The sequence below is a fragment of the Nicotiana sylvestris genome, chromosome 10 (assembly GCF_000393655.2).
Source record: "Nicotiana sylvestris chromosome 10, ASM39365v2, whole genome shotgun sequence".
NCBI lineage: Eukaryota > Viridiplantae > Streptophyta > Magnoliopsida > Solanales > Solanaceae > Nicotiana > Nicotiana sylvestris.
This window is the reverse complement of record NC_091066.1, coordinates 16,635,324-16,651,481: the sequence shown is the minus strand read 5'-3', so window position 1 is coordinate 16,651,481 and position 16,158 is coordinate 16,635,324. Positions and strand designations below refer to the sequence as shown.

Below are 16,158 nucleotides of genomic sequence, written 5' to 3'. Positions count from 1 at the left end.
GGCAATCTTTATCAAAAAATGTTCGATGGTCCCTTAGCAAGGTGCCTCGGGCCTTCTCAGACGGAATATATAATGAGAGAAATACACGAGGGGCATTGTGAGAATCACTCCGGGGGAAGATCATTGGTAAGAACCATGATTAGGGCAGGTTATTATTGGCCTAAAATGGAAGAAGCAACATAAAATTTTGTGGCTAAATGTGATAAATGTTAAAGATACGGTAATAACATGCATAGACCTGCGGAGTTGTTACATCCGGTCATTGCACCGTGGCCATTTATGAAATGGGGGATGGATATCGTGGGTCCACTACTACAAGCAAAAGGACAGGTAAAATTCTTGCTTGTACTTACTAACTATTTTACTAAATGGGTGGAAGCAGGAGCATTCAAACAGGTGCGAGAAAAAGAAGTTAGAGATTTCATTTGGTGAAATATCATATGTCGATTCGGTGTGACAAAGGAAATCGTATGTGATAATGGCCCTCAATTTATAGGTGCACAAATCACAGAGTTTTTTCAAAGTTGACAGATCAAAAGGATTACATCCACACCTTATCATCCGGTGGGTAATGGACAAGCTGAGTCAACAAACAAAGTCATTATCAACAATTTAAAGAAGCGTTTGGAGGAATCCAAAGGTAATTGGCCAAAATTGCTACCTAGTGTTTTATGGGCGTACCGCACAACAACAAAAACAAGTACGGGAGAAATACCATTCTCATTGGTTTATAGAGCTGAAGCCTTAATTCCAGTTGAGATAGGATAGCCAAGCACGGGGTTTACACAAGCGTCAGAAGAATCCAATGACGAAGAAATGCGCATAAACCTTGATCTACTTGAAGGAAAAAGGGAAGCTGCATTAATAAGAATGGCAGCACAAAAGCAGGTCATGGAACGATACTACAATCGAAAAGCGCATCTAAGATACTTCAAGATTAGGGACTTCGTGCTCAAAAAAGTTTTTCAATCTACGAAGGCGGTTAATGCGGGAAAATTGAGTCCAATGTGGGAAGGACCCTATAGAATTCATGGTATCGCAGGAAAAGGAGCATACGAGCTGGAAACGATGGATGACAAGATACTACCTTCACACTGGAATGCCGTTCACCTGAAGAGATACTATTTCTAAGGAATACCCACGGTCAGGTATCCATATTTTAAAATTTTATTTTTGAATTGTTAAAATTTTACTAACGATTTTAGATGATAGGCAAAAAGCTATCCCGTACTAAATAATGAATCACGACCTGTAAGGCACGTGGAATAAATTAAAATTCCGGTCTAGGGTTACAACTATTCTGATATATATTCAGACGGGTTAAGTAGTCTTCATCTATAATCTCACCTCCACGTCCCGTGTGTTTTTTCTTTTCAGGGAAAGGACCAAATGAGAGGAACAATCAAGTGCTCGAGACTTCATACTTCAAAGCTCAAACACTTGGGGGACTATATAATATACATAGACATATATATAAAGAAGGCAAAGAAGATTGGGAAATAATCAAAGTTCAAGCCTGAGAAATTCACTCATTGAATGAGTCAAGTGCAGAGCAAAGTCACGAGCTAAGGCCAAACCTTATCATAGTTAGGGTAAAGGCAATGTACTGAAACGGGTTATAAGGAAAAACCTTGTGTTCATTTTCTTTTTTGAAATCTGTTATAAGGAAAACAGCTACGAGAAAGTTATAGAAGTAATTTAAATACATGTAAGGTGTTATTTAAAACTTGACAAAGTTCAAATAAAAACTTGTCAAAGTTATTCCAAAAAACGTGTGTATTCCTATTTCCTTTATCGTACATTAACACCATTATGAAGTTGAGACGTCTTCTTCATTAAGTGTCGAATATAAAAGGGCCCTCTTTTATAAAATTCATGATTAATTCAAGTATTCATGAAGTTAACAAAAGCATTTTTGAAAAATAAAAATGCAAGTTATTCAGTAAGTCCTTAAAAATAAAGGCAAGAATAAACAAAACAGAAGTTCAAACAACAACAGAAACTTCTTAATATTAAAAAATTTAGACTAAATATGAACTTAGTCAAAAACCAAAAGTTGTTTATACAAAGTGCCCCATAAAAGGTCTGGGGACTTAACGTTTTCAACAAACCCTTAAAAAGACCAAGGGTCACAATGACATACCACTAAAAGAAAAAAACCAAAGGAATTCAAACAACATAAACTTTTCACTGAGAAGTAGAAGGAACTAAAGCAGGGTCATCAGTAGCAACATGCTCAACTTGACCTGAAGGAGTGATACCCGTATCATCTTCAACATTTTAAGAAACTTCAGCCACGGGAGAAGAAAAATCTTGGTTCTGCTGAGTCTTATCAATAGTCTTTTTTATCTTGGCTAACTCAGATTCCAAGTTAAAATTCTCCTGGCTAACTTCAATGAGGGTATCATGGCGAGAATTTAAAAACGCCCAACTCACTTCAATGGCAGTTTTATCTTCAAGGATCTCATAATCTCTTTCCCAGTCAGCAATTTCATTTTTTAACTTTTCATTTTCAGCCAAGGCAGATTCATAAGAAGTTTGAAGAGAAGCGTGAGAATTTTCTAAAGAACAAACCTTATCAGAAGATACCCGGAGGCCTTCTTGAGTTTGAGTCAAATTCTGCACGAGTTCACCATCATATGCTTCTTTTTCACCCAAGAAAGCCCTCAACTCTCTAATTTCTTCACTTGCCTTGGACAATTGCTCGGAAAAAGAGTTTTTCAGACGAGCCTTTTGCTTACCTGCTTGATTTGAAGAAGTTTTTTCAACTGCCAACTCTGAAGTCTAAGCCCGTACCTGCTTCTCTAAGGTACTTTTACTTTCTTCTAAAGTTTCCACGTCGATCTGAAGACTTTCACACTATTCCTTCCAATTATCCGCCTCCACTTGGTAGTCACACACTAATTGCTCTGAGAGGGTAACCCTTTTCATCATCTCCGTGCCAATTAGATTGACCTAAAAAAAGGGGAGAAAATGAGAATCCTGAAGATAGGAAAATGACAAAGTAAAGCTTGAAAAAGAAATACCTTTAAAGAAGCATGCACTATATCATTCATCAAGGTCACAGGACTATGGCTATCAAGCTTAGCTCTCTCAACTGGACCAATCAAAGGCTTTAGCCACACGTCAGCTTGACCTAATTTCCTTAAAAGGTTAGCTTCAGCGGGGATTTCAATGGTAACTCTCCTTATAGCACCACTCTTACTTGAAGAACCAACTTCTGTGTAAGGAGTAGTCAAGGGAGGAACTGTGGAAGTAGTCATAATAGTCTGGGGAGGAATGGTAACAGTCACGATTGACAAAGGAGGAATCACAGGAATGGGAGTAGAAAAAGAAGCAAGAGGTGCTTCATCAGAAATCGGACCTAAATTTTCACCACCAAACCCGCGGTTAAAAAGTTGCTCAACTGAATCATGAGCAGCAACGAGAACTTCATCATCAAGGATCGTCATCGGGGCTTCAATAGACTCGGTGAGGGGAGCAGAACGAGGGGGGATGCTTCATCATCAGAAATGATTCGCATACGAGCTCGTGGCCTTTTTACCAAGGAACCCCCATCTTCCTCTTCTTCAAAGTCTTAGTCACTAGCAGCTTTCCTTTTCGATGAAGAACCCAAGATTATCTCTTGGGCTCTTTCCAAAGAAATACGGGAAGCCACGACCGCCTCGACACTAATCCCTCGGACAACAAATCCTGATAAAAAGAAGGATTAAAATAAGTTCTGGGAAAAACAATAAAGAGTTAAATAAAAAATAAAAAAAACTCTTACCATGAGTTTTCACTTTCCAACCAAATCGTTGGGAAAGATTCTTCCAAGATCTACCCTTTATTGGGGCTGTATTCAATAACTTTCCTACCCAATCACGAAAATTGGGAATTTCCTCAACAATTCCCATGGTTGCTGAAAAAGAAAAGGAAAATGAGAATAATGATCATCAAAATTGAAGAAAAAGGTACGAGAAAGTTATTAAAAAAGAAAACTCACGTGCAAAATTCCACTTCTCGGGGAAGGGAACATTTTCATCACCCACTAAACTAATAGTAGGGGCAGCAACAAACCTGACATACCAGCCACGATCTCTGTCTTCTTCTGGACTAACCAGAACTCTTTTGCTCCTTGCTACTAAAGTAAAAACACCTTGGCGGAAAAGTCTGGGAGAGTAAAGGTGAATTAAATGAGCAAAAGTGAAAGGCACACCAGCCATGTTAGTCAAGTGCCTCAAACAGGCAACGACCCTCCACACTAAAGGGCCAATTTGACTTAAGCAAACATCGAAAAAACGACAGAATTCGAGAATAACAGGATCAATAGCAGGTTTGAATCCTAATATGAAAGGGTATGTATAAACAAAGGAAAATCCAATTAAATAAGAGGTGATTCTTTGATTCGCGCTGGGAATTATGATAGGGAAGTCATGACTCCAATGACAGTCTTTACGAACTAAAGAAATTAGACCCTCTGTGATCTGAGTTGGATAGATATCAGCACGATCTAAAAAGGATACTTGATTTCTAAAGGATTCCCTATTATTGTAGAAAGATAGTTCCGTAGGAACTCTTTCTTCTACTGTAGGTTCATGAACAGGTTCAGCGGGTTCTTTACCCCTAGAAGAAGATCTTTGTGAGAAAGAACCTTTGGTTCTAAAAGAGGGACTAGAACTAGATGAAGGAAGAGAAGAACCACGTATAGAAGAAGACCCTAAATTATGAAGTCTACCTCCTCTTCTACTCCTTCTAGGGGCAAGAGGAAAGTTATCAACTATGGGGACTCTTCTAGGGTTAGGGTTTGATGAAGACATGATAGTACGAGGAAGAAGCAAACAAAAATTCAAGAATTGAATATTTAGAGAACCTTATGTGATAAGGATAAAGACAAAAATTATATTTATACTAAGAAGCAACCGTCATAGGAAAAGGTGCAATGATGGAAAGATCATAATGAGAACTGTCGCTTCGTGATTAGTGAAGTCGTAAAAAAACCTTAAAAAGAGCTGCAAAGTTGCAGAGCCAACAAAAGGGTGCCACGTGTGATAAGCATTAAATGGAAATGACAATTGAAGCGGCGATTCTATCATAGCATTAATGGTGACAAATATTCCCGCTTTAATAAAACCCACTTCCCAAATATTCAATTGATGAATAAATGGCAAGTGGGGGGACTATCTATATTAGGAAAATTGAGTTTACATATTGAAGTGATTGGAAGATGACGTGTCATGACACGAAGGCTGGTCAAAGAGTGATGATTGGCAAAGAGGCACGAGTTGCAATAGATACGAGCAGAGGTACAAGTAGAGGCACGAGCAGTTATTCAAAAGACTCAACGCTCGTACCTATTTATACCCAAAAATCAAGGAGAATGAATCTGACAGCACAAGAGAGTACATATACAGTATTTAATAAGCATTAAATACTATAAACGTTAGAGAATCTGTATTAAATTACAATGATTATGTAACATAGCATTTAATGCCTTTAATTGTCTATAATGGCCTTATTATGACAAAGACAAAACGTATATCTTTGAGATAGCTATAAAAAGGAGAGAATGGATCATTTGTGAGGACACGAGAAATTATTTGAATATACTGGTTTACTTTGTTTTCTTCTGTCTATCTTATTGTTAGCAAAATCAATTTCCCTTTTTCATTTTTGATTATCAGTAACTCGTGTTCTTCTAAATTAAAGCTTTGATCGAAGTTCTACTTTTTGGTTAAATAGTGATTGGGGGGGGGGGGTGACAAGCATAATGTAAAAGAAACTAAAATGGCAGGAAAAAGTTTTGAAGGTAGAAATGCTCATAGTATCTGCGTTTTGTCCTGAAATGCTTTCTGAAAAACGTTATTTTTGTTTCTGTAGGTGTTAACGTCTTACTATACCAACTCGGAAAAAAATATGAGGGAATAAAAACGAAGAAACGAAAAATGTTTAAGATAAAAAAAGAAAACGATAATGAGATGCTAAAATAATTGTGTCAATTACTAAAGTGTTAATTATTTAAGTGGCGTGTTTAAAGGGAGATAAGGAGCAATCTAGACACACACTCATATAATTAAGATTATTCCAATATTATTCTCTAAGAATAAATAGAAATTATTAATAGAAAGATCAAATGGATGGAAAGAAGTAATAATATGGAAAATGGAAAACAATTTCTGGATTCATATATATATATATATATATATATATATATATATATATATATATATATATATATATATATATATATACCGTTTATTCCTCGACTCTATTTCCGGAGAAGAGGTATTCCCACTCTATAATTAAGGAGTCGTTTGGTTACCAATTAAACAAGTTATATCAGAATTATAATGCAATGATTAAAATAATTAGGAAACTACTGCTTTTTCTGATAGATGTTTAGTTTATTAGATTAAAAATAGGATATATGTGATATAACATAAATAAGTGTTTGATAAATGGATGATTTAGGAAAATTTTTATTCGCAATTTTAACCTTGATCTTCTTAAAGAATTTGGGAGAAAGAGATTTGGAGAAAGATACTTTGTCATTTGGTTGTTTTAATTCGGGATTAGCTATCCCTAAATCTCGTGATAGAGCTAGTGTATCGGTTGCAGGTACAAGCGTACGCAATAACTTTGTCTAAGCAAAAAATTAATAAATATATATAAATTATTTATTTAGAACTCATAAATTAAAAAGATTAGAATTTTGAATCCATTACTCTTAAATTTTCTCCCATTGAACTATGAAAACGTGTGCCAAGAGAAGTCGAAATGGCAGTATACATATATTAAGAAGAAAGATACGTTTATTTTTCATTTGTTTTCCTTTCTTTTCTTTTCTTTGATTGTGTCTGCTTTATTATCTCTATCTTTTCCTTTCACTTTTCTTTCTCCGTTATCATTTCTTCAATAATCTCACACCCCTCTAACTTAAAAAAGGAAACAAAAAGGTGTGGAATTTGCAGTTTCCCTACTTGCTAAGCAAAGTACCAAAAAGTAATACGTAATTATACATATAATATACTTCTTTCGTTTCAATTTAAGTGACACTTTCCCCTTTTAGTCAATCTCAAAAAAATATTATCGTTCTACACTTTAATTAAACTTTCGATTTTCTTTTTTACCTATACAAATTTCTATGATTTATTTTTAAATCACAAATTTTAAAAATCTTTCTTTATTTCTTAAATTTTGTGCTCAATCAAATACTTCTTATAAATTAGGACCGAATATCTTTTTAAAAAAAAAGAGCATAAAGTAAACATGAGTAGGAGCGGACCTAGAGGAAAACAGATTTATCTAAACTTAGTAATTTTGATTCAATATTTATATATATGTTAAAATTTCAATAAAAATATACAAATAACTAACTTCAAACTCAACAAATTAAATATAATATAATATAATCTCGAAACGAAACTAATAAAATTTTAATTTTAAATATACCTCTTTACGTCAAACCCATTCTCCCCCGCTCCTACCCCAGCCCACTGTTTATAGATAAGTGTGAACCTGTCCGCGGAGGTGGGAACAAAAATCCAATGCCTCATCTCTATTTCATTGAGTGGTCTCTTCACTTCACCAATCAACTATACATATCCGCAAATTTAACTACCACTCATCACATAATATATAGTACTGCAAGTAGGGGCGACAAAATGGTTCAAAGAAAATAGTTATTCATCCATATTATCCATTAAAGAATGAGATGGATAATGAACTATTTAAAAACGGGTCAAATATGGATAAGAACCATATTATCCATTTAGAAAATGGATAATCAATGGGTCTAACTTTTACATTTGTAAAGTTTCAAATTGGGGGTTCCTCAAGTTAGGGAGACTAAGAATTCTCCAAAAAATGATCGTATGCAAGAAATCATGGATAATATGGTTATCCATATTATCCGCCGGTTAACCTATTTTTTATCCGTATTAAATATGGATCGGGTCGGATAAGTTACCCGTTTTTTCATTACCCTTTTTCGACCCGAACCATATCCGACCCGCCCCGCCCGTTTGCCACTCCTAACTGCAACTAATCTCCCCACCCCGGGCACCCCCACAAAGTATACCTCTAGTTTTCACATTAACTATTGCTCCCTCGTTCTCAAATTATGTATCGTATTTCTCTTTTATGTCCCTTAAGAAAATATTAAATAAGAAAGGTGTCACGATCCAAAATCTCTCCTTAAGGATCGTGACATCACATAATCCCTAAGACTAGATAAGTCTAACACATGCTGAGTTATTAATAGATATAAACCATTTAATCATTAAATATAAACCAGTAAATGACATACATAGCTAAAAACGATCAATAGTTATACATTTTTCCAAGATCGATTGTATCAATCATAAACTTTACTGAGTATAATAGATCTCTGAATACACAATTGTCTGGAATGAAAATAAACAGTGGTAATGAAAGACAACTGAAGGTGATTCCGAGGCATACGACACACCGGCAGAAATAAGTCACCGTAGTAAATCACAAGCAGCTAACTAACGTTCGGCACGCTATGAGATACCACTCATCACATAATATCTAGTACTGCAACTAATCCCCCTCCACCCACCCCACAAAGTATACTTCTCTTTTTCACATTAACTATAGTACTTATCAGTTTGGCAGTTTTCTATTCTATATTTTTAGTAACTGGACCACAGTTTCACTCACCAGCTATAGCTATCTTTACCTTCCATTACCTACTCTGCTTCCACTAAGGGGGCACGTATTTAACTTGTCTACTACTTGCTTTTCTTAGTGGCCCCTTGATTGAAATAATTTTAGTCTCTTAGTTGCATACATTTCTGCTGTTTTTGAGCTGTCGGACCAGTGTTTTATGACTTATCTTTTTCTGGGGTTTCATCTTTCAAGATTATCCAAAATCTTGTTTTGCAGTTTTTGACCTTTAAAAAAAAACCTTAGTTTGCTTGGTACATGGGTTTGTGGAGAATTCAACATGGTTCCTGTGTTGAAGAGTAAAGGAGCAAATTGGGTTTCAAAGTTTATGTGAAATTATTCAATTCTTGAAAAAAAAAAATGGAATCTTGGAGCTACGTCTCTGGAGGGGGTAAGGGTTTTGTGTCAGAAGAATCTGTTTCTACAGGGGCAACCCAATGCATTAAGCTTCCGCTATGCGCGGGCTACGGAGAAAGGCCGGACTACAAGGAATCTGTTTCTGTAGATGATGGAATTTCCCTTGGGAAAAATAGAGTAAATGGTTGGGAATTGAACACACCATGCAGCTGGAGAAACAGTATGGGATGGTCAAGTAATGAAGGAGTTAAAAATCAAGATTTTGCTGAAACGCGGTCTCAAGATTTGATGAGAAAATCTTTGCCCAACAACCAAATTAGAGATGCAATGAGTAGTAAGCTTGGTGGTCAAAGATCTTTTGTTTCTATTAGAGTTCCTCACAATGCATTTTCTGGTGAAGATGAGACAAGTTCAGTTGTTGAATCAAATTGTAAAGAATCATCACTTATTGATTTGAAACTTGGGAGTTTTAAGTCTCCTAATATTATACCAAATTTGTCTTCAACTGCTCCAGCTAAGAGAAATAGAGCTGGTGGTTTGAGTTCTCATACCCCATTTTGCCAAGTTCAAGGTTGTGGGAAGGATCTAAGTTCCTGTAAAGACTACCACAAGAGGCATAAAGTATGTGAAGTTCACTCAAAGACTGCTAAGGTTATTGTAAATGGCATTGAGCAGAGGTTTTGTCAGCAATGTAGCAGGTTTTAATTCTCACTTCTCATCACTCTGTCCTTAACTTCTATTTATTACTGTTTAGAATTGAAGGGGAATTTTGCGTCCGGTCACGGGTTCGAGCAGTGGAAACAGTCTCTTGCAGGTAAAGTTGCGTACAATAGACCCTTGTGGTCCGACCCTTCCCCAGATCAGTGCATAGCGGGATATTAGTGCACTGGACTGCCCTTTATCACTGTTGAGAATTCTGAGAAAGGAAAATACTTTCTGTAAGCCAATCTTAGTGCAATCTGTACTTTTTTCCCAAAAATAGAAGGTACATGTGTCTTGAATTTGATGAACCTCTATGAACAAGTTGATTGATCTTAGCTTCTTTATTTCTAATGTCTTATAAAATTCAAATGCTACCCTTGTTTTTATTTATGCTGTTGCTAGTCAACTGATGTGTTCCCTCTATCAAAAGAAAAGAAAAGAAGCACATGTATTGTCTCTCAGAGTTAATGGATATCATTGTTGGTTCTGAACTTGTAGATTCCATCTGTTAGCTGAATTTGATGATGGAAAACGCAGCTGCCGCAAACGTCTTTCTGGTCATAACGAGCGGCGGAGGAAGCCTCAAACAGGTCTGCATCCTGGCAGAGCAGGAAGACTCTTGCAATCATATGCTGGTAAAAGTAGTTCTTCAATCTATGTATCATAGTCCCTCCCTCTCCCTGATATTCTAGTATGTTAGTAGTCTTTTTATGAATGTAGATCAATTGACCAAACCTCACTATAATATTCTCTTTTAGTATAATTCTCTTTGTCATCTGATTAATTGTCGCTAAGGTTTGCTTTGTTAGATTCCGTATGATGCCATGTTATTTCGATCCCAAGAGTTTCTTATAGGGGAAAAATGTTGAACTATCTCGACAACGACAAGACATGTTCCTGAAATCATTAGTTATACACATAACAGGTTATTGTCTTGCTGTTTAATAATGGTAAAAAAAGGAGGAAAGGAGCATGTATAATTATCTATAGAGCTTAGGTAAAAAAGGAGGAAAGGAGCATGTATAATTATCTATAGAGCTTAGGTAAAAAAAGGAGGAAAGGAGCATCTATTTTCTTTTATACCTAAAGGATATTGTCACTGAGGTTTGGGCCTCTGCTGTGGATTTTTTTGAGAAGGAAAAATAAAAATTTGTGCTGTTTTGGTAACTCTCTTTTGGTTGTGCAGGTACAAGGTTTCAAGGAACTCCTTTTGCAACATCATCTTTCATCTGCCAAGATATACTCGGCAGTGGCCTTCTTCATCAACCAAAACACGATATGCACGACTGGTATAAGAATTTAAAGGTTGAGCATAGCTCTGATTACAGCCCTCAACTTACCATGCCTTTCACAAACGGACACTCACAACCTAGACCCCTTTTCAGTACTTCATATCATACCGACAAACACCCTCCAGCTCTTCATGATGAAGGAATAACAGCTATAACAAGAAGCAAAACTAATGAGAGTAGCAACTCATATCTGAACGATATTGAAGGATCAGATTTTGTTTCCCGTTCTCTGTTCCACAACACCTCAATAGGGAGCGAGGTCTTGAATGTTATGGACTCGGCCTCTACTTTTCAAGGGATATCAAACTCTGGCTGTGCTCTCTCTCTTCTGTCATCTCAATCACAAGACTCGTCAAATTATTCATCTCTAGTTCCTAATGCACACCACCTTATTACACCTCGCAGTAATGCCCATTACAATGTGACACAGACATCTGAAAAGTTCCCAGGGGTGAACCTGAAGGATTCAACAAGTAATGCGTCCAGTATATTCAATTTATCCGGAGCAATTTCTGCTGAGGATGGCATGGAACAGATACTAAGAAACAACTGTGGCATCAACGGGAGTATTCACGGATCAGATTATGTGAACACCAAGAATCTACTTTCTTGTGAAGATGGTCCTACTATTGATTTGCTTCAGCTGTCGTCTCAGCTTCATCGAGTGGAGCATCAAAGACATTTCATGAAATGAAGCAAAATGGCGACACTTTTTGCCAGCCTCTGGATCACTCGACCAGGTAACTGAATAATGTGCCTACCACAATGAGAGTTCTATTATGTTTCCAAGTGAAGTATGTAAGATTTTCGTTTTTGCTGGATGATAACATTGAATACCACTTAATGGCATATGACAATCCTCTACATCAACACCTTGTAGGACTGAATAAAAAAGAATTTCTTGGGCCTTTTGTTCTTTTTTCCTCTTATGTTTGCACATAATTCATACGTAACATAGTTTCTGCTTGTGGATTGAACAATAGAAAGTAAATACATAATATGGCCAATCCAAAATCTCCAGGACATAGTTTTTAGCAGACGATGTGATCTTAAAGCAATAATTCTTCTTTGCATGGAAAGATAGCATCAGGTGGTAATTAAAAGTCTGCTAATTGCCATTGCCCCTTAGATATTCTATGCGCGCTCTGCAAACTGTCTCCTTTAAAAGTAACATTCGCTTCTTATGTTTCCGTTCTTCCCATGAAAATTATTGATGTTTTCAGATACAAATGTATGTATGGACTGAAGTTGATATAGATGTTTCTTGACTGGGCCAACAAGCAGTCAGCCTTTCCAGCTAAAGAGAGGTTGGATTAATTTGTAGGAAGCAAGTGTACTAGGAACAACAACAACAACAACAACGACCCAGTATAATCCCACAAGTGGGGTTTGGGGAGGGTAATATGTACGCAGTCCTTACCCCTATCTCGAAGGGTAGAGAGGCTATTTCCAGGAGACCCTCGGCTCAAAAAAGCAACAGGAGCCGATATATTAGTATCATAAAAATGCATAATAAAATAACAACAATATAAGAGATATGAAATACAGAATACGAAATACGAAATAGATGGCTGATATAGTAAAACTAGCAGGTAAAGCCCTGCATCAATAGACGACCAATGACATTCTTAGTCTAACTCCTAACCGGCTAGTCTCACTCTATTGTGCTGTAGAAATATTCACACTTTCCCCTAACCTACAACCTTAATGAACTGTACGAGGAACACTTCATCTTTTATCTATTGTTTTTTTCATCATGTGATAGTGATGCTGACCATTGTGCCCCACTTATGGGATCACACACACTGGGTATGTGGTAGTTGATGCTCACCATTGTTCTAGGCAACACATGAATACCAAATATAATCATTTGTTTGTGACTAGTCAGGTTCATTTATATGTGTATTAGACAATGCACCCCATTGTGGATGTTATTCTTATCATTAGGAAATATTTTTTTTTGCCTTATAAAAATAGTTCAAAGAACCACTTTTCAAATACTCAAAAAAAAAAAAAAATGCTCGCTACCTCAATTTTTGAGAATTATCAAAAAAAAAATGTTATCGATCATGTATACTATTCCCTCCTTTTCAAATTAGATGAATTACTTTCTTTTTTACGTTGTTCCAAAATAAATGATACATTTCTAAATTTAGAAATAATTTAACTTTAAATTCTTCATTTTACCCATTTTACCCTTAATGATAAACTTATATAACCACACAAATGTCATGGTCCCACAAAATTTTTACCCCTTAAGCTTTTAAGATCACAAGTTTCAAAGTCTTTCTTTTTTTCCCCCTTAAATTCTGTTTCGAGTCAAACTACCTCATCTAAATTGAAACGGAGGAAGTATCAATTTTCAAACTCACCACAATATGCGTATCCGAACGAATGGGGTGAAAGAAATTAGGTGATTTTGTCCAAGTCCCCCAGCCATATACTACAAATAAACCTGCATTAGATTATCAGCTGGTTTTATTCTGTTTGTGTGAGAAACAGCTGTTAATTAAATATTCATAGATCTATTAAACGTGAATTATTAATCGTCGAAGTAAGTACGCAACCAAGTCGTTGTAGTATAGTGGTGAGTATTCCCGCCTGTCACGCGGGTGACCCGGGTTCGATCCCCGGCAACGGCGTTCTTTTAGTTGATTTTGAACGGCTTTAAGAGTCACTGACTACTGAAACATTGGCTCCTTAATTTTTGGGATAATACATAAAAAGATTCCCGTTAAACTTGGTTCAATTTGTGACTTACCCACCAAAATTATATTATGTTTGTATTATTTTCTGAATCTCTTTATGGCGAAATAAACCAAAAAAGTACATATGGTTTTTTATTCCAACAAATAATAGTCTATACAATGATTAATAGTTAATTTTTTTTTATATTCTCTCAAATGAGTTAACACGTAGTATTCTGATGATCTGCATAATATCGTACATGTACAATTCCATCTAGTCAGAACATTTAAGTTAATGAATTTTTATTTTCATTTTCATTTTTTCTTTGCATTAGATCAACACCTAAGTAATACCTTATCTTAAACTCGTCCTTTATATGACCCGAATTAAGTACTATTAATAATATTACTAATTGCTTTCCTTTTTTTCCCCTTCAACATTGGCATAAAAATGTAGGCATATGTTTAATGGTTAAATTCAGAACTTGGCGTGCATATCTCACACGAAACAAATTAAGAAAATTTAAAACTAGTTGTGTTTTAATGTGGAAACAACATTATTAATATTTTTAGCATTATCAAAAGAAACAGTAAATACTTTAATGCTGATATAAAAAATGTAGTTCAACGTTAAAAATCATTTCAGCAAATTTTGGTTGTGTATATCGTTAATTAAATGATGAGCTAATTAATTCTATACATTACCCAAATTTCATTTTTTAATCACAAATTACAGACAAGAAAAAGTCTAATTTTGTGGCTATCTTGACTTCTAGCATTCGTCATTCCGTAAAAGAAAAAACTTTAGACTATTGATAAAAAATAAAAGAAAAAGTAAAAACCTTGTTATTTTGATTCGACCTTATTAATTAGCTTATATTAGTAAATAGAGTACTATTTTATTTGTGTATAGGAATAGGCCAAAGCTATATGAGAAAGAAAACTTGTCAAATTGAATTATTTAAAGCCATGCCACTGGTAATTATACTAAGTTTGAGTAATTTTACGCCAATAAAATGTCAAAATGCCCATCATTGTCAACATATAATCTATTCTTACCACTTAGTCTGGTTTACACATAGTGATGGGATGTAATATAAAGTATTATACGAGTAGCAAGATTTGTTAATAAAACACATTTGTTTCCTGGTGATAACGTGTTATTGACCATATGAATAATCAGTTGTGGTATCCTTTTTGAATTACTTTTGTTGGCTTGCTAAGAGTTTAGAAATGAAGATATTCGAGAGAAGGTGGGTGTGGCCCCATGGAGGATAAGATGCGGGAAGCAAGACTCAGATGGTTCGGGCACGTTCAGAGGAGGAACATTGATGCACCGGTGAGGAGGTGTGAGCGACTGGCTGTGGTGGGTACGAGGAGAGGTAGAGGGAGACCTAAGAAGTATTGGGGAGAGGTGATCAGGCAGGATATGACGCGACTTAGGGTTACTGAGGACATGGCCCTAAACAGGGAATTATGGAGATCGAACATTAAGGTTGTAGGTTAGGGGAAATTGTGATTTTTTTTTCCTACAGCGCACTAGAGTGAGACTAGCCAGTTAGGAATTAGTCTTAGGATGCTATTGATCAGCTACTGATGATGGGCTTTATCTGCTGTTTATTAGTATACCTTACATCTTTCTCGTATTTCCTATATCTCTTATATTGCTGTTATTTTGTTATTTTATGGTATTTATGTTATGTTATGGATTTTATGTTATTTTATTATGAGTCTATTGATAGTACTAATATAGTGTCTCTTGTTGCCTTCTTGAGCCGAGGGTCTCCTGGAAACAGCCTCTCTGCCCCTCGGGGTAGAGGTATGATCTGCGTACATATTACCCTCCCCAGACCCCACTTGTGGGATTACACTGGGTTGTTGTTGTTGGCTTGCTAAGAGTTTAAGTTATATATATAAGGCATATTTTTTTTAATACTATTAAATCATTTATTATGTATTTATAGATTATCGTTTATGATAATCAATAAGCAATAATCTGATAAGCATAATAACGAATAACTAGTCGCAGATTAAGGACCCGTTTGGTTATAGATTTTGTCAAAATAAATTTGGGTTTTATTTGGCAAACACATGTTTGGTCATAAATTTTGCATTTATTTTGGCAAAATCCCAAATTCCAAATCCCAAATCCCAAAGCCAGCTCAATAGCTGGTTTTGGGCCAAATCCCTAATAATATATATGTTTTTCTAAAATAAATTTGGGAAATATGTTTTTAAAACGTATGTCCAAACAAATTTTTATTTTTAAACCAAACTTCACCCCAATCAGATTTTTCAAAACATATTTTGGGAATCTATGGCCAAACTAGCTAAATTATACTGAAAGCATATAATTCTGCATCCGATGTTATAATTAAATCCTATTGCTAAGATAGGTTCAAATGTGCATGATACATGCATGCCACGTGTCATAATTCCATTCAAGCGAT

The 16,158-nt window shown here is 35.7% G+C and overlaps 1 protein-coding gene and 1 non-coding gene across 2 annotated transcripts; both read left to right on the top strand.

Moving 5' to 3' along the window:
• The first annotated feature begins 8,664 nt into the window (after positions 1–8,664).
• LOC104234339 (squamosa promoter-binding-like protein 6) lies at positions 8,665–11,928 on the top strand. The gene is made up of 3 exons (XM_009787894.2): positions 8,665–9,725; positions 10,228–10,364; positions 10,916–11,928. The coding sequence occupies exons 1-3, from the start codon at positions 9,031–9,033 to the stop codon at positions 11,713–11,715; spliced, it is 1,632 nt and encodes a 543-aa protein (XP_009786196.1). The 5' UTR covers positions 8,665–9,030; the 3' UTR covers positions 11,716–11,928.
• A 1,663-nt stretch (positions 11,929–13,591) lies between these two features.
• On the top strand, positions 13,592–13,663 carry TRNAD-GUC (transfer RNA aspartic acid (anticodon GUC)). Its single transcript has one exon. It is a non-coding gene; the product is annotated as a tRNA-Asp (tRNA).
• The last annotated feature ends 2,495 nt before the right edge of the window (positions 13,664–16,158 follow it).